Genomic DNA, 26,639 nt, shown 5'->3' with positions numbered 1-26,639 from the left:
AACAGGTGTACCTTTAATATGGGCAGCTAGTTTCTGGTATATATCTGCTGTGGAGATATAACATTATCAACAGTTCGAGGGGAGGTTTCGACACGAGCTCATTAACAGTTTCCTTGTTAATATTTCATATACATTAGTCATCTTCTGTTTTAGGAAGGAATATATGTGACCAAGGTTCACCCGAATGGACCTGCCAGCAGTTGCTTGCAACCGGGAGACAAGATCCTGGAAGTAGACGGAATAGATTTTACAAAGATAGAGCATGACCAAGCAGTTGGCATTTTGAAACAAACGGGAAACATCGTAAATATGATGATTTCTCGTCACCAGTAGAACTCTTAAGGGTGATTTAATTTTAAGGAATTAAGCATTTTAACATTTTTATAACCTTTTGTAACATTCTTTCACTGTCACTGATCTTCATTGATTGTGATTACTAGATTTTAAATCCCCATGAATATGTGAATTCCACATCAGGCACTAACTGTAAAGACACAGTACTGATGTCACTTTAATTTTCAATTACATGCTTTCATGAAAACGATTTCTTTATGATTTTATATTTTTACATATTATTATTATTATTTTTATTTAAATCTAATATAATGTCTTATAGATGATCTCTAGACACACATTTATTTCCAGTTGCATATCATTAATTTTTATCAAATGGAGTGAAATAACAATGTAACAAGCTGAATGAAAACTGCGAATATGTGCAGTTTATTTAAAAATTCTTCTAAACTCAACAGTAACAGCACTGTTTAAAGTAACCTTCATGAGTCTGTAAGAAATTAACTTTTATGTATTTGTGATTTAAATTTTATTGCATTGATCTTTGCGGAATTCACTAAGGCGTAATAAAGTCCAAATGTATTGAGTAGATTGCTCCTATACTTACAAATAAAAAAAATTGAATGCACAGGTGATGAAAGTTAAACTGCATTTAAACTTGTCATTTAATGCTAGTGCCAGTAGTTGAAAAAATTTGATTGCAATTGTTTTACCAACATATATCTCAATTAAGCAGCTAAACTATATTTAATATATACCAAATATATAATAAACTTGTAATTCTGATATGCAAGCTAAAAACTTCTGTTACAAGATTTTTATTTTATGTTACATTGTTTTTATTAGTGTTATACACATTTTATATAATGAAAACTGTTAATTATTATTTGTACTGCACCGTTCTTAAATTTTCACGTAGGAAGTTTTGGTTGTGATACTTTAATTATACTGTAATTTCATCTCAGATATGAATGCCATATACTTGTAAGATTATGGAACTTGTCAGATTAGTGAATTTATTGAATAATTGTTCGGTCATAATTATTCATAAAATCAAACAAGTTTTTGTATTTGTATTTTGATATATGTCAATTATTTTTTTATGATGTTGGATAAAAATATATATCTAATATATAAATTAATTTAGAGTGAAACTTCATGTATTTTTCAATTTACTTCAGGAATGTATTTGTGTTTGTAGTATATACGAACTTTTTTGTTGAGATATGTGACTCTACAGGGTTTAAGGGAAATAATCCTGCAGATTCAAAGGGACGATTCAAAGCTAGAAAACCATATCACATTTTGTGATTAAATGCACGGTTAATTAGAAAATTAAGTTGAAAGTTCCAGCACTCTGGGAACATTGCCACTAACACACTGCTCTTTCTTCTCATAATACAAATGTAAGAGGTCAACGAACTCAGGTCTGGCTCCCTGGGTGAATACCTCCCTCTCCGATCACAATGTTGCAATCTGTTTGCCTCATTCAGTGGCTTGAAATTAGTGGTTTTAAATTAAATTTACATGAAAACCGTCCATGTTATTGAAATATGCCAGAGGAATAAATGATTATTTATCAGATTTTCTATCTAGCTATATGGACAAAAATCACGATCCTGTTCGTAATAATTACTGAATAAGAGGGTGTTAAACATTTGAAAATATATATATATATTTTTTTTTTCTGAGAAAACTATGATTATTAGACATTTTTGTTACACATATCACGAGCTATTTACTCTGAAAATCAGCAGGGTTATTTCACTTTCACCCTTATAAACACAATCTAAACTAAATTAAACATTTTGTAATTTATAGAAATATGTATTATATTGAAGTATGAGCTGAATTCAATTTCTTACACAGAAAAACAAAAGAGAAACATAAATATTTGATATTACAGAGATTATTCATCATCATTAAGATGAAATTATGGTTAACAGATGAACAGCAAGGATTCCCGGAAGAGACAACTTTGATCTATAAGAGTTTGTAGAATTGGCCTTAAAAATGTAATATTTCGCTTATTTATTGATTAGTTTATTTCCAGTGCCAGGCGTCCAATAAGCAAGTCATGGTAATGAAGGGGGTGAGCTGAACGGTTAATCGAAAAAATCGGATAATCCGTACCATACAAGAATTAAGTGTTGCATAATGCAGTTTCGAAATTTTTTTCCGTGGCCATGTGTTTTAACACATTAGGTAGTGGATCAGACGTTTTAAGTATAATAGCTCTGTTAGAAAGAGTGAGTGAAGAAAGAATAATGCTGAAACTGATCAGGAAGAGAAAAAGGAATTGGCTGGGTCACTGACTGAGAAGAAACTGCCTACTAAAGGATTCACTCAAAGGAATGGTGAACGGGAGAAGATTTCGGGGCAGAAGAAGATATCAAATAATAGACGGCATTAAGATATATGGATCATATGCGAAGACTAAGAGGAAGGCAGAAAATAGGAAAGACTGGAGAATTCTGGGTTTGCAGTGACAGAACCCTATGAATGAATGAATGAATGAATGAATGAATGAATGAATGTCAATGACTGGTTTCTAAGAGTCAAGGAAACTTCCTATGATGGATTTCTGTGGAAAGATAGGAAAACTATAGATCTCATGTTATAGATTTAATTAATTTATACACTTTATCCTTGTGTTTTATTAAATATCGCACAGTTGTAACTCCAATCTCGTATTTCGATGTGAGATGAACCACAGTTCCTCTTATCCAAAACCACTCAATTATATGCACTTATCTTCGATACTTACTTAGGACAACATATTGTATTCTTTTGGCACTTCTGAAAGACGTTTTGCAGAGAAATTAAACAGGTCACTCGAACAGTAGATCATAATGTGTAAGGACAAAGGCTGGTATTATAATATCACTCTCTATAAAAAAATACGTACTAATGTATTGTGCAGTACTCAATATTTTTTCTGCAACAAAAAAGGAGAGAATGACAGACGGATAATCCAACAATCGGTTAATAGGGTGACGGATAATCGGGGTTCTACTGTATAGGCAGTGCTATCATGGAGGCCATGTGGGGCCATACATTGTATGGGAACCTAGAATCTTTGAATGAACCGTATGAGGAAGAGAAAATGTTTCCTATATATAGACATACAGTGTATGGGTGCGTAAGTTTTGTACATGGAAATATTTTTACATGGAGATCTGTACTGATCTTATATCATCTCTTGCAGTTCCTAATATATCTTCTTTGATGTTCATAAATGTAAACGGTCCACCTCTACAGTGCCGAAATCCAGAACCTTATATCAAAAATGGTAGTTTTCCAGAAAAGCTACACCAAAGGAGCCAGTTTTCTTTTGATTCACTGGTTTCTGTGTGATGTATACAGGGTGTCCCATTTATCTTGTGCACCTATTATAACTTTTTTGTTTGGATAGGTATCGGAATTTTTGTTTTTGAGCGTTATGTTAGAACGAGGGGCTAATATGAGTGTGGGGATTTGGTGCATTGTAACTATATTATGGTACAAGATACACGTGACGTCATCAATTTTTCAAATAGCACTACATACTTTAATCATGTTCCATTGATTACAAACATTAAGACGAGTTCAAAAATGTATCATAGCAATCAGTTCCCCTGAACTTCCCTTAAAATTTAAAGGAAATCTGCTAGAAATATCTGTTGATAGTTCACTGAAAACTTGTCAATTTGTGACTTTTGTTGTTCTGCTCACAAAACGTATATGGATGGAGCTTAGTGATACTGACATTTCACACCTTCTGCCATTCCCCTCTACTTGTTGGTGTGAGCAGAGTTTCTCTGCATTGACTTAAATTAAAACGAAACACAGGAATCGCTTGAATTCAGAATCACAAAGATTAGGCCAAGAATTGAGAGCTAGTGTGCAGAACACAACCTCGGGTATCTCATTAACAGGTCGTAACCATTTAAGTTAATAACATAATAAGATAATTTTTCTTGTTATTCCTTTAATTATAAGTTTAAAAGCATGATTCTCTTTGTATTACAAAACTGGGTTTAATAATTGATAAATTGTCGAGTTTAATTTAGATTTTGATATAGTTATTTATAATTTGAATTAAGCATAACAACTTTGTAGGTACAAACTTAAGTAAAAAAGTGTCTCTAATAAATAGTAATTGTAATGCTATTTGAAATCTCCATAATAACATTTTCAGTCGTCAAATTCACCCATTATGAGAAAATCGTGTTAATTTGTGGGCAAGAGTAGGCTATAAAATCTTCGATTCATTTATTTCAGCAGTTATTCTTAAACTGTCATCACTAACTCACCAGAACCGTTCGTGACATCACGAGCATTCATCAATGAAAAAGTCTGATAAATTAGCACTGAATGAAAAGATTTGCCCTAAGTTGGAAGAGACTCTTCTGGTTTAGCAATTTCAATTTGCTGAAACAAGTGTATTTTTCCTTTCTTATAAGTATATTAGTATGAATTTAAATCCATTCTATTATTTCTAGGTGTTCATAAGTGCTTCTCCAATGGTATATTGCTTAATTCAAAACAGTTTTTTTTCGTATTGCTGGGAATATACTCTCTCATCTGGCAGGCAAAAATGAAATGATTTGTGCTACCTGGAAGCAGTAATAGGTGTGCAGGATAGATGTAAGAAAGGAGACTTGCCAAAATTATAATAGATGCTGGAAATGACTTCCTCCCACTCGCAAATATTCTTGGCACTGTGATAGAAAGTTCATGATCACTCAGGAAACTTCCCTTCAGTTCTGTGGTGCGCGGATTTGATTGGTACACTTTTTGTTTTAGGTTCCTCACAAATAAAAGTGACATGAGTTGAGATCTGGTGAATGTGCTGGCCACAACCTATGACTAATAATTCTGTTCCCAAACAAGTCATGTAATGTCTCCATAGATGCTGCTGCAATACAGACAGTGGTGGAATCTTGTTAAAAGAAGAAATACTCACGTTCTTCTTCTGCAGACTCTGTTTTCACAAACTTATCATATATAAATATGGTTGTTGTAACATATTAAGTTGGGCTGGAAAGTTTTTGGCCTGACAGAGAAGGGGATGTTGTATCAGGCTGAAATTTTATGTGCATTTAACATAGTCTCCCTGCACTTGAATACACTTTTCCCAGCAGTGCTCTAACATCTATAAACAATTGTAAAGAATGAGTGATCCTGGACATCAAGTCTTGCGGATACAGCATTCATGACATTGTCACTAGGGAAATGCTTGCCTTCCAGGTGTGTCTTAATGGCAGGAAACCGATAGTAATCTGAAAATGCCAAGTATGGCAATACAGCAGATGTTGGAAAAGTTCGAAGTCATATCGTTGCTGCAGTGTCAGATGAGCAGTGTGGCACAGTGGATTGTCTTGAAACAGAACACTTTTTTCTAATATAGAATGGTGTTCCTACAGGATCTGTTGTTACATGCACTGCAACAGTTGCATTAATATTCTGTCCTTTGGGTAGGAAATTGATTAGAACAATCCTCCATGAGTTCCGAACAGTTGCCACCATGGCTTTCCCTTTGTGTTCTCACTGTTTTATCTCTGAGTCAAAGTGGTGAATTCAGTGATAACAAATGTAAAAAATTGTTCAAAATTAAACATTTTTGTAGCGATCACAAAGCACCCCTCGTTGGTACTGCATGTTATTTAAAATACCTTGGTATTGCTAGGGTTAATTATTTAGATACTGTAGTGAATGAAACATCCTTAATAAATTGATAGTGATGTAAATTTTAGAATACATAAATACAATAGTACAATAAGAAACAAACATATAATATTATACTTTATGGCATAAGTCAATCTTCAGGAAATGAGCAAAGTGAGTTTCCTAATTTTGACGAGAGCAATAACTGTGTAATATTATAAACATGTTTCATATGTTATTTTTATGGCAGTATTATGAAAGAAATAATAAAGAAATAACCTCGATTTTTAGTAGGTTATTTTACGACGCTTTATCAACAGCTTAGGTTATTTAGTGTCTGAATGAGATGAAGGTGATAATGCCGGTGAAATGAATCCGGGGTCCAACACCGAAAATTACCCAGCATTTGCTCATATTGGATTGAGGGAAAACCCCGGAAAAAACCTCAACCAGGTAACTTGCACTGACCGGGAATCGAACCTGGGCCACCTGGTTTCGCGGCTAGACTCGCTAACCGTTACTCCGCAGGTGTGGACCCTCGAATTTGTAATGACGTGTAGTTTGATATGATGGTCTATGAAGAAAGGGATTGCTATGACAACAATGATGTATTAAAATATTATAACAATGCAAATCGTTTCATAATATTAACTTCATGGCACAAATTATGCCGTCATAAAAGAAGTCGTAATGTTTTAGCTAAGGGGGTAATATTTACAACACTGGTACAATAATGTGGAATATTATGCATGATTTTTGCTAACGATAAAATCTGTTTATAATGCTGGAGTAGAAAAAAGTTATTTTACGATATAGCATGTCTTTGGTGTTTAAAAGGAATCCAATTTTTTAGACACCATGAGTTTATCAATGAGATGATTGATATTACCTTCCAGCTCTCAGTTTTGCAAAGTCTGGCTCTATTGTAGATACTCTAAGTCGCAACTCCACATTAAGCTTACTTCTATATTGTTCTTTAAGAAAATCAAAGCAGGAAATGTACACCATAATGAAAAAGGCATTACGTATTTCATTGCAATTCAAAAAACATCGAGATTCAAGAGTAGTGCATGCAATCAAGATTGCAGTGTGGCACAGTGCATTGTCTTGAAGAAACAGAACACTTTTTCCAATTTACCATGGTGTTTCTACTGATCTGTTGTCACATGCAGTTGCATTAATGTTCTGTCCTTTGGGCAGGAAATCGATTAAAATAATTCTTCGTTAGTTCCAAACAATTGACACCATGACTTTTCCTTTGTGTTTCCATTGTTTTATCTCTGAGTCAAAGTGATGAATTCAGTGATATATCATTATAGGAAACATAATTTTTAAGCAAGAATCAGATGATAATTCTAACAGCTGCTTTTCGTTGATGGGCAAACTATTTCTGTCAGCAAGAAGGAGTTTTTCATCCAATTATTTTTCTCCATTGCAGGAAGGAAAATATTGTCTTAATTTTAATGTTAATGAATCGATATTTTAAAATATATTTCCAACTGTACTTTATGAGAGACCACCATAATTTATTGCTAGAAAGACACTGAGAGTGGGAAATGAATGGAGTACTCGATTAATAACTCACTGAGACCACAAGTTTCATTTCTTTATCGCTGTTTCAATCTTTTCTTGAATGGTGAACACGTAAAGTTGGACCCTAAGGACTGGAATTTAGAGAATTTTGAAAATTATGAATATCAGATAGGCAGGCAAAACTAGCAAGCCAAGAGTCCTCAGTCGATCTGATTCCTGTTAAAATCAATGTATTATGAAAATTCTGAGATAAGCAAAACATTCCAACAGTCTGAGAAAAATTAGAGAACATGATAATGTTAAGCTTAATTAAATTACCTTTTGAAAGAATACTTTGGTTTTGCAGACCCATTTTAAATCACTTGCGAACCACAGGTTGGGAACTGCTGTTCTAGAATGATGATTAATTTTGGTATTCCATAGTGAGGAAAACAGTAGTAAACTGTGACTATCAGCCCAGAACATAGTTGTTGTCCATCACAAATTTAATTTGAATCTATGTTGATAACTGGAATGGAAAGTTGAGATTCTTGTCATTTTACTAACAGTTTGCCTTTACTGAAGTTTATTGTGACAAAATGACTCATCATACATCTTTTCGAAGTAATCACTATTGCTTTTTTTTTTTTTTTTCACATTCACACAGTCTTCTCCTCAGAATGTAAGGTTATGTCTATGATTAACTTTAGTTAACCGTGACAATCTAATATCGACATTCTTTCGTCTTTGTGCCATCGTTTTGGGTGTTGAATAATCTCTGTAATTGAAGAAATACTATACTTATTTGGAAGTTTTGATTGAAAATTATGTAACTCACAAGATGCATTAATACAAAAAGTGACCTCTTTGTCGTCAATGTATATAAGCAATATCATTTTTTATATAAATTGGAGAGTGTCTCTTGCGTGAGGTATTTAGATGGTTTTAATAGGTTAACAGAAAATAACAATGCTACAATACTGCAAATACAAGATCTCAGGACTTAGGTCCTGATATGCTGTTCAATTAATATAAGTTGTGTGGGTTAAGTAAATTGATATACTAAGGTAGGACTAAAAAGTAATTGAACTTCTGTATTTTGTAATGAAACTAAACGTTATATTTTTATGTAGCATACAGATAGAATAAAATTATAAAGTCAGGGGTGTTAAAAGATTGAAATCCCTAGAGTCACGAATGATGTCAATTGTACAATTTTCTTGTCTATATTTGTATAATTTGGTATGTACATATTTTTAATATCTGCTGAATCTTCAGCCTGGAGTGCAGCTCCATTGAAAATATATTAATGTAGAGTTCAGAATTGCTACGAAAAATAAGCTTTGACATATCACATATTATTGAACACTTTCTCACAAATGAAAAGGTTTTAAGATCTAATATCAAATAAATAATTGAATTAGATTAGGTCCTACATCTTTTACAGCCTCTCTTGCCTGATAAGAGTGCTTGTAGATATTTGATCACGAAGTGCAATTATACTTATCATTTAACCCAGGTATGTACATCTATATTTCATGAAGAGGAAAAAAATCGTTTATATACTCTCTTGTCATATAACTCTATTTTGCAATAAAATATTATTAGCATGCTTGAATATTGGGATTAAACTTGAAATACATGTTTTCAAAGAAGAAAGTATCATTGTCATGTATTAGACCATATGACTATTACAACTACAAATATATGTGGGAGTGAAATAACCTTGCAGATTGAAAGGGACGATAGGGTACACTGAAATGAATAGAAAACCTATATTACGTTTTGTGATTAAATACAGGTTAATTAGAAAATTACGTTTGAAATTTCAGCAGTCCGACAACATCGCTGCAAACATGCACTTCTGGTGATACAAATGTAAGAGGTCAATGAACTTGGTAGTTTGCTGTGTCTTGTTAGATGAGCTGTTTTCTGGCACTGTGTTGCACCTAACTCGCAGTATGCGATTTCTTCAATTTAGAGGTTTTTAAAATTGAATTTACATTATATAATTCATTCTCTTTTATTTAGACTATTACTCAGAGTTAATAATGATAAAAAAGTTGCTACATACTACATCATATTGAGCTTAATTCAGCTTTCTCACTGATTTTGCAATCTTAGAAATTTAGTTATGATGCATAAATGTATTTCCATTATCAGCATAGCTGTCTGACCTAGCTTTACAATATGAAATGTAATCTCCTGAGCAGCATAGAATTTACAGTCATTAGAATTGAAGAGACTTTTAATTTACCCTAACATTCGTAGATAGAAAACATAATTTCATTTATAATGTATTAGTTGTAATACACTTTGTAACGAAGTATTGCATAGTTCAGAGCATTTGCCAGGAAACAGGTTCCAATCAGGTAAATGCAGTCAGTTTTTACTGTTACACATTGAACAACACTGCTGAAAATAGTGTGTACATTCCCCTTGGATCGAATATGGGAAGGTTTTGAGTTTCTTAGTATGGACAGATAATACAAACTGAAAGGACATCGAGATTAGAGTATTAGTATACAGCTAACTTCCATTCAGTGTAATTCTGTTCATTTCATGGCAATACAGTACACACTACAACAGGGATCTTCATTTATGAAATATTATATTACAAAGAAATGATGCAAGTAATGCTGTGCTATATTCCTGTGGAAATATATTGGCATTCAATAACCATCTGATCAAACAATTCTCAATTTAGCAAAAAAGTGGCAGAAACTGGTTCATTTTTATATAGGATATAAAAAATATGTGTTGTAAGTCCCGTACTAACTACAGAAAAACACATTGACAGAGACTGTATATACTAGAAGTCACCTACGAAATTGTTAAGAAAGTTACTTCAACAATCAGGTGTATCCAAGAGTTCAGCTTGGAAAGTGACGAAATTGTTAAAACTGGAATATAAGAAAACAGTTGTTCATAAATTGAATAAAACGGACCATGTACCTAGAATTAAATTCTATCAATAATGATGCAATCCAATATGTGTCCAGAAATCTTTTCATAATATGTGAAATGTGCATTACAGAGGATGGTCGACAGTTCCAGAACTTAATTGTCAAAAGCATGGGGGATTGATCATGGAGGGGTGGTTTTTTTATCCCCCACCCCATTATGAACCCATTTCATGCGCTATCAAAGAGAGTAAGGTAACCTGTTTTGCTTCCGCTTGCTTCATTGCATCAGTGGTGGACGTCTTTTAAACATAATACTGAGTTTAACATATTGCTACATAACTAATTATCTATTTCTGTTGCTTGTAAGGAAAATTGTACAAACGTGTGTAAACGTCCCAAACATCACTTTAACTTCAGTCACTCATCAAACTCGACAAAGATTGTCCTAGCATTTCATATTTCATATGTGCCTAAAAACTCTTTCTTTTTCTAGTTTTGAACACACTGCAGCCTGAACACTTATTCTGCTTGTTGGTGGAATTGGTAGTATTTTGCAAGATCAGAATGGTTTACTAGGGTGTTATCTGATATTCGCCTTACAGCTGGGGAAAAGTCTCTGAAAGCATTTCAAGTAGATAATGGAAAACTCTCATTGAAAGTAAAGGAAGGATTTTAAAATCTTTCACTGTGAGGTCGACATCCCAGAGCCTTCCTCTAGCAACTAGCGCTAGTAATACGAGGATTGCCCCAAAAGTAAGTTTACAATGTATATTTCTCAATATTATATAATAGTTTGTACATAACACATCATGCACTGTGTTCTTCACTTATATTTTTCCACATAGTTTCCATGGTGATAAGGTATTTATCTAACCATGAGAAAAGTTTTTTGATGTCATGACCATTGAGCCAGCATTTCACTACTGAAGCACTATATACAACTGCATTAATTGTTGCTGTCTTCGACCAGCAACACACCTTTCTGATCCCAGAAGACAGTAGTCATCACTTTGCCAGCCACAACCTTGAATTCCTTGGTTCACAGGAATTCTGGACGCTTCCACTCCATGCTTGCCCTTTTGATATGATATGATATGATATGATATGATATGATATGATATGATATGATATGATATATATATTTGTCGTTAAGCACTTACTTCCAGTGAGATGGCACTTCACATATTCTTGCCCTTTTGTTTCCGGGTTATGTTGGTGAACCCATGTTTTGTTACCAGTGACAATGTGTTCAACAAAGTCTTGACTGCCAATTGCATATTGTTGCAAGAATGACAGGCCACAAGCCATTCTCTGAGCTTTGTGGTCTTCAGAAAGGTTCTCAGAAAACCATCATGCACACACTTTGTGAAATCCCAACTGCTCAATAATTCGGTTAACTGTTCCACATGACAGACCCAAGTCGTGCATAAATTCCACTACAATTGCAATCAGGTCTAGTATGAAATTTGCAGATGATAAATGTTTCATAAACTTACATTTTTGACGACCCTCATGAAATGGAATAGATTGTCTTCTTTAATAAAAATGAGGTTATAAATGGCACTCTCTTTTCAATGCCAGTTCCATATGTAGTTGCAATGGGCTACTAGGTCTAACATGAAATGATACTTATGATGTAATATACAATGAGGAGGCAATCATAAAAAAAGGCAGGTCTATTGGTGATAGCTAAGTGGTAGAAATGTTAAATACAGAAAACATTAAGTACATAATTTAAGGGAAGAGTTAAACATAATGTAAAAAATTTAAGCAAAACACTGTCCAGTGTTGATATTTAATGAAAATCAGTTATGTGCTAATAGTACTTATAGCATAATGCCCATCAACTAATCCTGAATAGTTTTAGAGATCCCCTTAAAATCCTTATTTAGTTCCTTTTCTGCATTGTATATGCTAGAAATAAAACCCACAAGTCCCAAGAAAATACCCTGATTTTCAGAATTTTCAGTTTCATCATGCCCTCCCTCAAAAAGAGTACAAGCACCATGCTATACTACTTCATACAATCGTTTCTAGAAAGTGCATTCATTCATATTTTTCTGACGAGGGCAGATCTTTCACTGCAAACCTAGTATTCTACAATCTTCCCTCTTTTCCGTGTTCCTCTTTGTCTTTGCATACAATGCAAATGTTGTCTATCATCCGATATTTTCTTCTGCCCCGAAAATTTCTCCTGTTCACCATTCCTTCCAGTGCAACCATCAGTAGGCAATTTTTTAACCAGTGACCCAGCCAATTTTTTTTTCTTTCCTTTTCTTGATGAGTTTGAGCATTATTCTTTCTTCACTCACTCTTTCTAGCACAGCTTCATTTCTTACTTTGTCGATTTCATGTGTTCCATTCTTCTCCATGTCCACTTTTCAAATGCTTCCAGTCATTTCTCTTCACCTCGTCGTATTTCCATGTCTCTGCCCTATACAACGCACACTCAACACAAAGCACTTCACTAGTCTCTTCCTTAGTTCTTTTTCCAGAGGTCCACGGAAGATGCTCCTTTTTCTATTAAAAGCTTGTTTTGTCATTGCTGTCCTTTTGACTTCTTGACAGCAGCTCATGTTACTACTTATAATACACCCCAAGTATTTGAAGCTGTCTACTTTTCTTACTGCCTCATTTCGAATTCGCAAGTTTACCTTCTTTCTTTTTCTTCTGATAACCGTAATTTTCGTCTTCTCGCATACTGCTCACAGTTGTCATTTATTTCCAATAGCATATTCCTTAGCATCATATCCTCTTCTTCTAAAAATGTCATATCATCAACAAATCTTGTGCACTTTATTCTTCTTCATCCTATTATCACTCCTCCCATGTTCTGAAAACAGTTCTTCACTAAATCCTCCAAGTAGATGTTGAATAGGATAGGTGACATTTCTTCTCCTATCCTGACCTAGAATGTACATATGCTCATTTTGTAATGTTGATCGTATTTCACTTTTTCATCTTAATAGTTGCAGTTTAATAATATTTTAATAGTCATGATACAGAGGACATTGAGACCCGAAACATTATTGACTTGTTTAACATTATGTTTTATTAACGGATTAGAATGTCCAAGATCTTTCTCTCCCACTGTATCCCATAAATCTTGTTCAACTTTCTGTTTAATTAATGTTATGTCCCCTCTCGCTTTTGTCCTAGATTTGTGCCTGGAATAAGCATACCTAATTATTTATTCTCAATTTTTCTTCTAAATCTTTAGAAATGAAGGGACTCTTTCAATAAACTGTCCACTGAAATCATATTATCATATTAGTTTAGGACAAACACTCTTGTAAATACTTGTTATAAACTCATACCATTTGAACAGTAAAATTCACACTGTGCTAATATTTCACTAGTCTACACAGTGGTGCTACGTCACCCACAACTTACATGAATGCATAACAGTTCTAGTGGTGTCTCGTTTTAGCACATCAGTTGATAAGTATATGAGTAGCCACAGTGGTAAAGATCACTTTCCAAGTTTCATTGAACTAAATAAAGTAATTGATCACTTTGATCAAGAGAAAGATACGTTTTTATGTTAAACAAAATAATCTGTGCTGTATCTCATTAAAACATAAACATCGCTTCTGAATTAGTCTGTTGTAGCATCACATGTCACTTTTTGTGTTTTCAGGTTATCGTTTTTTTTTTATTATTATTTTGTATTTGTCTCATTGGTTTCATGTTGCACAGTAATCATTTCATCTCTCCAAGGGCAATACATAATTTTTTAATGACATATGACACTGTGTAATAATGAAAAAATTACGAATGTTACATTGCAACGTTTATTTGATGTTCTTACATTAGAATTATGTTCTCGTGTTCATTAATTCCTTTCGGTAATTCTGTACAAGAGCGCTACCAAAAAAAAAAGTGATAGCAGCGACCCCCCTCCCCCCCCCCAAAAAAAAGACACATCGGGACAGCATGGGGAGATGGTTTTAGATGGAGAAGTGACAACTAGTGGAAATTCCGCGTTCACCCCTCTCTCTTATATTCTCCTCCTCTCTTCTACTTCCTGTCTCCTCTCCGTATTCCCCTTCTCTGTCTTCTCTCCTTTCTTTCTGAGTACAACTATGTATTATTGCACACAATTTATGTATTATTAATTTTTTACCTTTTGAAGATTTGAACCTGTGTCAGTACCCATCAATGTTGCGAAGTCTCATATGTGTTAACCTACTGAGCTTTGAAGCTAATTGGGAAACATAGTTAAAAATCTTGCCCAAAATCAATGAACAGTGTTGCCAACGTGAATTGTAATAGAGAAGCTTTAAGGTGAACTATACATAATTTGTATGAAGGTCTTTATGATCCAGGGGAAAATGTTTGAATTGAATGCACTGATATTCATATAAACATATATAAGATCCAGGAGCAGTTCTTAGAAGAACAGTGGAATGAATTCATATTTTGGCAATGCCGCAATGCACAATCAGATGGAATCCATTTCAAGAGTCATTCAGTTGCAAATAGCGTGTTCAGGATGCCATATGAGATTGTGTTGGCATTTAGGTAAGAAGATTGAAGATGAAGTATTGGATTTTCCGTTTCAAATTGGCGTCGCACCTCAATTTTTCTGTTATTGTCGGTATGTATAACTTGATCAAAGGCCAATTTGGTAAATATATCATGCTTACCCGTGGTAGCATTCTTGTACAGAAATGACTTCTTTTCTCTAATAAAATTATTTAATTACTATAAATGTGTATTATCGTTCTAAATTTGTGTCGTTAAATTCCGTAATTTTATTAGAACAGTCACTTTATGCAGTAATAGATCTTTGGAGAGGATGGTTTGTCTTTGAAAGAGTAGAGGAAGTGCAAAGAAAGCTTGCCCATTTGACTGATGCGCAGAGAACGATATTCGGTCCTTGTGCCGCCATGCTCATTTCAGGGCTGCTATGAATCATGTAATGCTGATTACAGGGCGCATTCGAAAGCGCGGTCTTGAGCTGTTCGTATCATGAAATGTATTGTGCAGAGCGGGTAGAAACCAGCGTATGCTTTACATATTCTGCGTTTTATCCCTCATATCAGGAGTTTTATAGAGTTCAAAGTGTGTTTGTTAAATAACAGAGTTCTGTATAACATTCTATGTACGTAACAGTGCCCCCCGTTGGCTCTGAATTAGGAAGTGCTAATGAAATGTTACACAGTCAAACTAGGCAATTATTTATAACGTTTATAAATGTATGAAAAACGAAGCAGGCTCTGCTCGTAATGTAAGGAGTATATACAGATTAAAATAAATCGATCATAGTACCACGCTAGTTATCGGAACATTTTAATAAAATCACATAGTATTAGTTATGAGTATTTTATTACAATGTCAAATAACAATTATTACACAATCACATATTTCTTATAACATCTTTGTAATTTCATTCAGTGATTTTATATGTAAAAGAATTCGTGCTTCTGTATTTTCAACGTTATGTTATTAGTTACTCTGCAACTAGGTTTAGGTTACGTTACATGTGCTGTGATAAATCTCACTCGAAACATCAAGCCAGCAGACGACTGAGAACTGACGACAGTTTACCAATCGAATTGACGCGAGGTCAAGTGCACCCAAACGTTTCCGAAAGTTCGCGCAGCTTTTCATGGCAAGCTCTTCTTGCGTTTACTCTAACTGAAGAAAAGGTAATGAAACATTTACTTTTATAATGAAAAATATACCTTCAGTAAAATAAAACTTGAAACTTGTCATTGGAAGCATTGGTAAAGTAACATTTTTCATTTCATATCATGTGTGAATACGTTGCAGTCATGGAATTTGATTAGAAATGTATGTGTATAATTTAAGAGCTCTGAAATAGTGTTCCATTCGAATTTATCAATCAAGAGAACCTTTTTGAGGGTATTTAATTCTAATGTGTAACATATCTGGGTTAATGTGGACGTCTACATTTAAAACGGGATAATAATGCTGTCAGTGCACAGTCTGTGTACATTTGAGTTGCCATAAACTTTGTAGATGTTATAATGTAAGTAAATTTATAGTTCATAACTTATTTGACGGCTGAGCTGAATAATTGATAGATTTTATGGAGTGAATTTACCTGTACTGTAATATGGTTGTGTGTGTGTGTTTTAAACATTACATTTCATACTTTTTTTAATAAATGTTCATCATAAATATTAGGAGGAATGTATATATTTTTTTAACTTGACGTAAACAGTGGTTGTAATATTTTACTTTGAACAGGTTGGTGTGATTTAACCTGTGAACTGCAAAACAAATGTTAATTATTAAAGCTTTAATTTTAGCTATTCTAGTTCTTATCAACATAGTTTCGATCAGAACTGTATGCAGGGTTTCGTTTCTAAACAAATATAAGCAAAATTCAATTTAGTAAGAAAATATCTTATTATTTTCGAATAAGAGATAATTACTTGTTTAGTTCTTACATGCACTGTATAGTATTATTCCATATTAAACACTTTTGTGTTCATAAAAGTGCAAATTTGTTGCATCTTGCAGCAAATATGAACTGCTTACTCCTGTATACAGTACTGACTTTTCCATCATTTCAGAATCTGAGATCTTGCTGATTTGAACCAGGCAGTAATGACAAATTTCAGGGGGGGTCATATTTCAATTTTTTTGTTTTATGTACAGAGCAGCTAAAATATTGTATGAAATAAAATGTTTTACAAGTAATGTTTAATTGTAATGAATTATAATTTTTCAATCATACTGGATTTGAAAGTTGGGCATATTTGTGTACAATTCTTATGTTGTAGAATGAAAGAACGTGAAGAATTATTTCTTCCATTTGGGTAAGTATGTTAATATTAAGTTTATTTCATACTTTAGTTTCTGTTGTTCTGAAATCCCATGTTGTAAATCCATTATATTTGGGGAGGAAAAGCATAAATTGTATAGGATTAAAAATTTGCATGCAGATTGTGAGGAGCAAATTACAACAATAAGTACATCAACATTCTGGATTCCAGGTGGCTGGTGAATGGTCCAGTTGGCAACTTTATCACAATGCGGTATGTGTTATAAGTGGGCAAACCAGTACATGTACATTTGATTGAGGTTCTGGCTGATATTTACAGTCCCCCAAAGAAAGAATGAGATGGTATATTTTAAGTCCCAGATACAAGACACTGCACATGTTTGGAGACTGAGAGCACTGATACACTAGGTAACGCATAATTGAGTTTTTAAATTCACTCTGTGTGGTTTGTTGTTGGGCCTGCCTTGCAAACTGCAAGTAAAAGTTTAATGTGTTGTAAATAATAGGTAAATATATGAAAATCGTACAGTAACATCAAAATTTTGACCTTCATGACCAGATTGACATGGCGCTCAGAAGCAAGGCTTTCCGTCTTATCTCAGTAGCTCAGACGGCTGGTGTGACTGAGTGTCATATGAAAGGGAGTGGGTTCGAACCCTATGACAGCTAGTTCTTTTTTATTTCCTGAATAGCATTGGAATTGAGTGGTTGAGTACAAGCGTGAGGAGATATGTTGTCGATAAGGGTTACTGGTCATAGACAATACAAAGTTCAAAATTTTATTACAAACAATATAATGAAAATATTAACCATGAAAAATTTGTATATATTTAAACATAGGTAACTCTGTGATGTGTTTCAACAAATAATAATTATAATTTAGAGCTTACAATATAATTGTAAATAGGGTGATTTTTCTTTGAAATGAAATGTAAAATTTTTCAATAACAAGCATTAAGGAATTGATTTTAAACAGCAATAACAACTACATGTAAATACTAATCATACAACTCACTGAAAGCCTTTTGATCTCACCACAAGCAGATGCCATTGCAAACACTGACAAAGATTGTTATATCCTGGACAATTTAGGGAGACATCCCGAGAGGGGAAACATGCAAGTGAGACTGCTGACTTCTCCTTGAGAAAGCATTGTAACATGTAGTGCAGATCGCCTCAAATATTATTTTCATGGCAATCAATGCATGAGATCGTGAGTAACTCAGCAAAATCAGTAAATTAAATAATTGCTTAATACAAGGGAAAATTTTCTAGAAAATGTATAATTATATCAGTAAAATGATGAAACTTAGGAAATCAGTAAGCTAAAGAAACTACTTAATGAGGGGAAAACCGATATATGTACCCATAATTATAATGCAGTTTCAATCAATTTAGCAAAAGTTAAAAAAATGCTGCATTAAGGGGAATTACCAGGAAAATTTGTAATTATACCAGTACAATTTCGTATAAAAAATTAGTGAATCAGTAGCTAAAAAACTGCTTATAAGAAGACAATTTTCAAGAAAAATTATAATTATATCTGTACAATATAAAACTTAGCAAAATGAGTAAGCTGAAGAAAATTTGCGATTCAAAATTTTCCAGTCAAAAGCCAATTTTATCCGAAGTTTCCTCAGGCTACACTATTCACTTTTTTTTTATCTTCAACACTTTCCTCTTTCCGAAATGTATTCACCAAGTTATATACTGTGAAATGATGTGGAACATTAATAGATGAGAACTGGTCTCTGAATTTTACATACCGAACACATATGAATCATACTTGAAAACACTTTGTGAAATGGAGTATCTACTTTGAGCCATCTTTCATTGTTCACAATCCACTTACACACAAAGAAAAGCTAGGCACTTAAATACAAAGAAAAGCTAGGAAGCCTCACATCTTAACCAAATGAAAGGACATGCTCAACTGAATAACCATTGGTTTGTGTGTACAAACCTGCTATGTAGTGGTTGACTGCCAACTGGATCACAAAGTACTTCTCACTACATATCATCTTAAAATTGAGCAGAATTTTATCTGTAATATACAGTAAAACTTTTCTAATGACCACCGTTTCAAGCCAATCCCCCCATTAAAGACCGATTTTTTTCAGGAATGAATAAGACCAATGCATTTTTATCCCCTATAAGACTACTGTCCTTTTCTCCCCAACTAACAACCACGATTTTTGTTCGTAAAATAACGATTCACCCCCTATAAAACGACTGCATTGCGTGTCAAATGCTTATAAATATAATATTACACACTGAATATTCCTTCTTAAAATTAAATTTCCGCAGCTATACTGTAAAGGTTAGTGTCAGCCATGGTTATATAGCTCTTGACTAACAGTACAAAAATTTTGGTGGTGGTAAGCTACTCCCACGATCTTGTATGGCGTGTTAAGAGATTTACTCTCTATTCACTGACCAGTGCTATTGTAAGGATATTGTCACGCAAGTACAGAAGAAACAGTTAGGCCTAAATAACTCTGCAAAGCAGCATACGATTTAGCGATACAGTTGTGATTTTTTCCATGGAATGTAATCAAGTTGTTATGGTGAGTTCACATAAAAGAAAACTGTATGTTTTTTACTATAAGAGCGAATTTCTGTATAACAGAAAGTGATAAAGTAACATTCCAGTGGCAATTAGAGAGTCAATTTAATTGTAACAAAGTCAAATTCAGAACATTCTTGCTAATCGCAAGCAATACATGAAGGATTGGGAAGACAAAGCTAATAAAGAAATAAAGAAAATACGGTGGCAACCATTTCGAAAATGTTAATAATGCTGTCTTTCAATGTTTCAGTTGAGTAGGTGCTAAAGGCTACATATGGTAAACAAATTCTGCAAGAAAGAGCGCTGAAATTTTCTTTTCATCTCAGCATCGATAATTTCAATAGGTGGCTGGACAGATTCCTTGTATGATACAACATTGTTTTATGAGTGATTTGCGAATAAAGTACTGAAGTGAAATGAAGACACTGTTGCCATGTGGAAATTAAAGAGTTACACAGATTTCTAATGGCTATTGTGGTCGTGACAGTTACAGTATGGACGAAACAGAACTCTTTTTCAAAGCTCTATCTGAAAAAACACTTACACTAAATGGTGAACACTGCAGAGAAGGGAATATGGCTAAACAAAGACTGACAGTCTCTGTCTGTGTGAACCCCAGTGGCGTAGCATGAAATTTTGAGCAGGGGAAGCTAACTAAAGTTGTCTTTCATGCAATATGAGAAAATGTATTACAAAAATACAGTCTTAAATAAATAGTAGTCAATTTCAAGTCAGCAGTCGAAGATTGGTTGGAACATCGTAAGTTTTTAACACCTATAAGGCATGACCTGAAATGAGACGTAATAAAATATGATTTCACGGTTTACACATATCTCTAACAAATAGACACGTATACGTATAACATTAGCTCACTCCCTGACATACTTAGAGAAATCACAATATTAGTAGCATTATGTAAGTATGCATCTGCCTTTTGGTTGTGCCCTTCATTGACAGCAAGGGAGTCGGTCATTTGTTTTTTAAATCACACTTTTGTTCGTAAGTCAGTCTTGATAATACAATTGTCCTAAAAAATTCAAGTAAATTAGTGTCAGGAACTGTTATTTCGCTCATTATTTATTATATCAGCCACAAAGCACACTAACACTTCAACTGAACACAACTGACGAAAAGAGATAACTCGGAAACTACTTATTTTAAATGTTAAAGCTAGCTTCTTGGAAGCCTTACGACTAGGGTACCGGTAGTTTAGTTAGAAAGGGATGGAAAATATGCGAGGTGGATTACACAGAAGAAATCGGTCTGCTTGGAAGCTGGTGTGTGCAGGCTTCTTGTTTACTGCTGCATCACAAATCATCCTGAGCTGCCGCATCACAACATTTAAAGCGTAAATATAAATTCTATTAAAATTGATAAATAATTTTCTCCATAACCTGCAGGTTTATTATGAAATCATTATTAACTGGGGAAGCTAAGCTTTTTAGCTTACATTGACGCTACGCCACTGGTGAACCCATATGGAGAAAAAGAAGAACCGAAAGTTATTCACACTGAAAAAAAAAAAAACCGAGGTGCTTAGAAACAGTTAAAATATGCTTGGTTGGTGTCTCATGGTACACTAATAAGAAAATAAGAAAGAATGGGTGACATGTGAGATTTTTCGTTCCTGGCTCATTAAATTGAATTCAGTACTGTGCAATCAGAAGAGAAAAATTTTCCTTTTCAGAAATTATGCTCTTAAGTCAGAGCAGTGAAAATTTATTATTTATTTATTTATTTATTTAGTCATTTGTTCGTTTATATTTTATTTATTTGTTTGCAGTGCATTACAATATTTAATCACAGCTTTGTTCTTTGGTCATTTAGCTACAATTCACTTACCAACATACAATTTTGTTTATACATAGGTAGATCTATTAACATTTCATACACATATCTTACATTTTGAATGTTATTTTATATTATTTTTTACTTGTTTATTATTTCTCTCTTTAGCTTTTCTCGTAGTTTCCATAAATATGTTCCTAAGGATTTCATTATCTTGAATTTGAGATTCTTGACATTTTGGTTAATACAGTTTCATTACTAAAGTGAAGCCACTCCCTTTTCATACAACTGTGTTCACTGCAATCTATCTTAACACGTTTTACAAATCTGGCTTTCAGGTAGTAGCTCTCTGTAAAGCAGGTTTGAATAATTTCAAGGAAAAATTGTTCCGGGGCCGGGTATCGATCCCGGGACCCTTCGCTTAGCGCGCAAATGCTCTACCGACTGAGCTACCCCAGGAACCATACACGACACCATCACAATTTTTCCTTTTATATCCACACAACTCACAAGAGCTGACAAGACGCCAGAACTCAACTGTGTGTGCACACAAATACTGTGTGACTTTAAATTGTGGCTTTCTGTTAACGTACCTCCAGTAACGAATGTATTATACAAATCTGGCTTTCAGGTAGTAGCTCCCTGTAAAGCAGGTTTGAATAATTTCAAGGAAAAATTGTTCCGGGGCCGGATATCGATCCCGGGACCCTTCGCTTAGCGCGCGAATGCTCTACCGACTGAGCTACCCCAGGAACAGGGAGCTACTACCTGAAAGCCAGATTTGTATAATACATTCGTTACTGGAGGTACGTTAACAGAAAGCCACAATTTAAAGTCACACAGTATTTGTGTGCACTTACAGTTGAGTTCTGGCGTCTTGTCAGCTCTTGTGAGTTGTGTGGATATAAAAGGAAAACTTGTGATGGTGTCGTGTATGGTTCCTGAGGTAGCTCAGTCGGTAGAGCATTCGCGCACTAAGCGAAGGGTCCCGGGATCGATACCCGGCCCCGGAACAATTTTTCCTTGAAATTATCTTAACATGTGTTAACAATATTTGCTTTATGTCTTCTATTTCGCCACATAGGGTATATATCTGTTGTTTTTTACTCCTAAAACTTGTCAGTTTTACACACCTATACTAATCCATGCAAAACAAATTCTAGCATTCCTGACAACACATGGTATATGGTTCCTTACTCCATACCATTTTAACTATTCTGTAATTCTGTAGTGAATTTTGGTTATTTATGTAACTAAACATTTGTTTTTCTATATCGTCACACCTTTGCCTAATATTATTGCTTTGTCTTTGGTGATTTTCCCTCCTCAGTTGTCACAGCCCAATTTTATTCAGTTAATTTTGAAGTGCTAGCCCAATTAATTTTATTGCCATTCATTACCAAATGTCTACACCGAACCTTAACAATCTCGTTACCTTTCATTTCCTAAAATTCTAAACCAAAATATTGCTATTGCTACAAGAGATACCAGATTCGTTGTAGGAAAAAAAAAAAAAAGAAGAAGAAGATTTTCACAAGAAATAAGGAAGATTTATGGAACTTCCCAGCGATTTAGTACCATTATAATTGATTGTTTTATTGTTCAAGCTGTTAGGTCATTACCATTTCTGATTCTATTTTAGATATTTAACATTAAAAAGTACATTACAGAACCTGTGTGTTTCCAGTATAAGTGTAATAAAACCATCCATACCTAGAAAAACATGAAGCACTGCTAACATCACTCATACTTGAGGCGTGTAGTTACAAAATCAGATACATCACTTTTTTTTTTTCGAAAATGAGTTAATGTTATATTTCGTATCTTCATATGATTCTACAACTGCTATAGCACTGTTATGCTCCAAAGCCAGATACATCACATGGATTTGTATGATGAAAGAATAGTATTGGTTGCAAATCCTTGGTTCTTTGCAAACATTTTTCCTTCATACTGAAAAATTATGTTTTAGTGATGTATCTGATTTTGCAAGTAAACGCCTCACTTCGCAGATGATTTGGCAGCCTGGAGTAATTTTGTATTATTTTTATAATAATAATAATAATAATAATAATAATGGCTTTATTTAACCTGGCAGAGTTAAGGCCGTAAGGCCTTCTCTTACACTCAACCAGGATTAAAACTTGCTTACATAGTTGAACATACAACTGGATCGGAATTAAGTAATTACATACTGATACAATTTAGGTACATAATGAGATCAAAAGAGGTAGTTACATAAAAATTATCTCATAAAATAAAAATAAACATAGTGGAATACATATTAATGTTGTTAGAATCAAATACGAATCACATAAAAACAGAAGCCGATAATTAAATAAAAAATGTACACAGTAAAAATAAAAATGAACACATTAGTATCAGATTACAATTAAGTAGGATTCACATAATTAAACCAGAAACCGACAATTGAATAAAATGTACACAAAAAAAAATAGATTAATAATAAAAAAACAACACAGTGGGATACATATTGGCGTTAAGTGATAAATAAACACGATTTACATAACACAATAAAAATAAGAAACAAAAAGAATAAATAAATACAGTGGAACACATTCCATTAAATATTTGCAACGGGTTAGGTCTGGCAACTCATCATAAGATATTTTTATAATTTACATTTAAAGGAAATTAAAGTTCAGCAGCCCTTGACTTCAGGCGGCAGAGAATTCCAGCATACATCCAATATACATTTTCTGCATGACTGATTGAAATTGAGAAATGCTTGTGCCATTGTTCAGCCTTTATAAAGTCAACATAACACGTATTTCTTACCTCTGATTACTTACTTAGTTGCATTGCTACGATAGTAAATATAGGCCTAATGAAATTTGCCACTGATTATTTTTCTTTCTCCTGAAACATGAATTACAGTTTTGTTGGTTACATCCTTATTCCGGGGAGATCTTCAATTGCCAAATGAATTCGTACTGGATCTCCAGTTTGGCATTCTCATGTTTTCGACATGCATACATTTTTTTTTTTTTGGGATTGGCATTCTGGTGCATTCTGGCTCCACTAAACCACTGATTCACATTCCAACATTGCTGTTCTTCTGGATGTCGAGTTAGGGATCTGTAAGACTAGTTTACCATATTTATCCTGTATTATATAATGAAAGAGTAATGGAACGGAGGAAAATTCTCTCCAGCGCCGGGATTTGAACCCGGGTTTTCAGCTCTACATGCTGATGCTTTATCCACTAAGCCACACCGGATACCCACCCCGGCGTCAGACAGAATTGTCTCAGATTAAGTTCCAACTCTTGGGTTCCCTCTAGTGGCCACCCTCTGCAAGAGTTGGAACTTAATCTGAGACAATTCTGTCCAATGCCGGGGTGGGTATCCGGTGTGGCTTAGTGGATAAAGCATCAGCACGTAGAACTGAAAACCCGGATTCAAATCCCGGTGCCAGAGAGAATTTTTCTCCGTTCCATTACTCTTTCATCATATGATGACGCAGAATATCTGCATGGAAATATCATATGTACTTCGGTACATTAAAATAATATATCTGTATTATATAAATTTTTTTCCCAACTATTATTAAAATGTCCCCATATCTCATTGTCATAGAATATTCTGTATTCCACCAGTGAACTGTAGATGTTATTAACCTTCTAGTAGTCATGTGCAGACTGTTGCTCCACTGAGAACTATTAATATGGTTTTCCCACGTACCAGTGATTCCAGTTTCTTCCCAATTTTCATAGCTTTCAACAATCGACCTCACATTATTGACACACATTTTAAGCTCTGAACTCGCATTTCGTCGGTGAAGAAACAATACTGCGTAACTGACTTTTTGACGATTTTTTGTTTTTTGGTGCATTGGCATCCCTGACACTGCGAGCACCATTTGATAGCGCAGGAAAGTGTAATTTGACTATGTAAATGTGAGAAAAAGGAATTGAAACAATACCGCATATCTGAATTCCTGAAAATATTACTGAAATTCTGCGTAACTAAACTACATGCAATACCGCCTAACTGCATTCAGGGTACATTTGTTGAAAATACCGCGTAACTGAATAAGAAAAATTTCAACACGGAAGAATAAAATAATGCTGTAGGCTATTTTATGGACAAAGTGTGCGAGCTGTGTAGCTCCAATTAGATATCTTCTTACAGTAATGCGTATGGCGGAAAATAGTTTAATATAACCAAACTGAATTAAAGGAGTTTTACATTTCTTTCAGTAACAAACTGAAATGTAATACGTGCTCATTTAATATGGATGAGTTGATATGGGTCATCGAAGGAAAAGACTGAATTTAATATTTCTCAACAATGCTACGGAAACACACACGTCAATCTGTGTGCCGCAAAGCATCATTTTTCCCGACAATTCGAGCTGTATGCACTTATCTGACACATCAATACTTCTGTACCTATTAGTTACTGAGTTTCGTTGTAATAAGTGTACACAATATTCTGTGAAAACTGCAAGAAAGGGAGAGCCTACATTGGGTATAAAAGGCTGAAAACTGGAAAAGTAACAGGGACGCAAGGAAACTAGGGGCATCATGTAATTCCAAAATTTGTCAAAAATCAAAATTCAGACAATGCAATGTAATTGGGAATGCTGAAAGACAAGAGATTTTTTATATATCTTGGAATAAAATGACATGGGATCAGAGAAAACAATACGTGAACGGTCTTGTGGATGTAATCCCAACAAAACGTCCTGGAAAGAGTACTAGTGAGTCAAGAAGAAAAGGTACTTTGTTGTATCATTTCCATGTGGGCAATGAAAAGTTTCAAGTGTGCAAGAAACTGTTCTTGAATACTCTTGCAATAAAAGATTGGAGTATCGGGTATTGGTTAGAAAATTCAAAGCATGGGATGTCCTCTTCTTCTACTGTTTTCCACACTCATGCCAAAAAGGAAGAAGGTGCACAATTTCTCTGGACATTTTTTGATAGTCTCCCTAAACTACCTTCCCATTATTGTCGACAGTCATCAAGCAAACTTTATTTAGAGCCAACAGTTCATTCCAAAATTCAGTACATGATTTGTATAAACAGAGATGTGCACATGAAAATACTGACCCTCTGAGCAGAGATATTTCAACCTGCTTTTCCAGGAAAGTAACATCAGCATTTATAGCCCGAAGAAAGATCAATGTGACATCTGTT

The 26,639-nt window shown here is 34.1% G+C and overlaps 1 protein-coding gene and 1 non-coding gene across 4 annotated transcripts in view; both read left to right on the top strand.

The window, feature by feature from the left end:
- Nucleotides 1-17,043, top strand: part of Lap1 (leucine rich repeat containing protein 7 lap1) — a 126,734-nt gene extending 109,691 nt beyond the window's left edge. For all 3 annotated transcript variants that reach the window (XM_069838150.1, XM_069838148.1, XM_069838149.1), the window contains one exon: nt 154-17,043. In XM_069838150.1, coding sequence (XP_069694251.1) covers nt 154-333 — 180 coding nt within the window. In that variant the 3' untranslated portion in view covers nt 334-17,043. The remainder of the gene's footprint in view (nt 1-153) is intronic.
- A 5,374-nt stretch (nt 17,044-22,417) lies between these two features.
- TRNAS-ACU (transfer RNA serine (anticodon ACU)) lies at nt 22,418-22,491 on the top strand. The gene has a single exon. It is a non-coding gene; the product is annotated as a tRNA-Ser (tRNA).
- Nucleotides 22,492-26,639: the final 4,148 nt, after the last annotated feature.

The sequence above is a fragment of the Periplaneta americana genome, chromosome 10 (genome assembly GCF_040183065.1).
Source record: "Periplaneta americana isolate PAMFEO1 chromosome 10, P.americana_PAMFEO1_priV1, whole genome shotgun sequence".
NCBI classification, from domain to species: domain Eukaryota; kingdom Metazoa; phylum Arthropoda; class Insecta; order Blattodea; family Blattidae; genus Periplaneta; species Periplaneta americana.
This window is presented reverse-complemented; position numbering and strand designations above follow the sequence as displayed.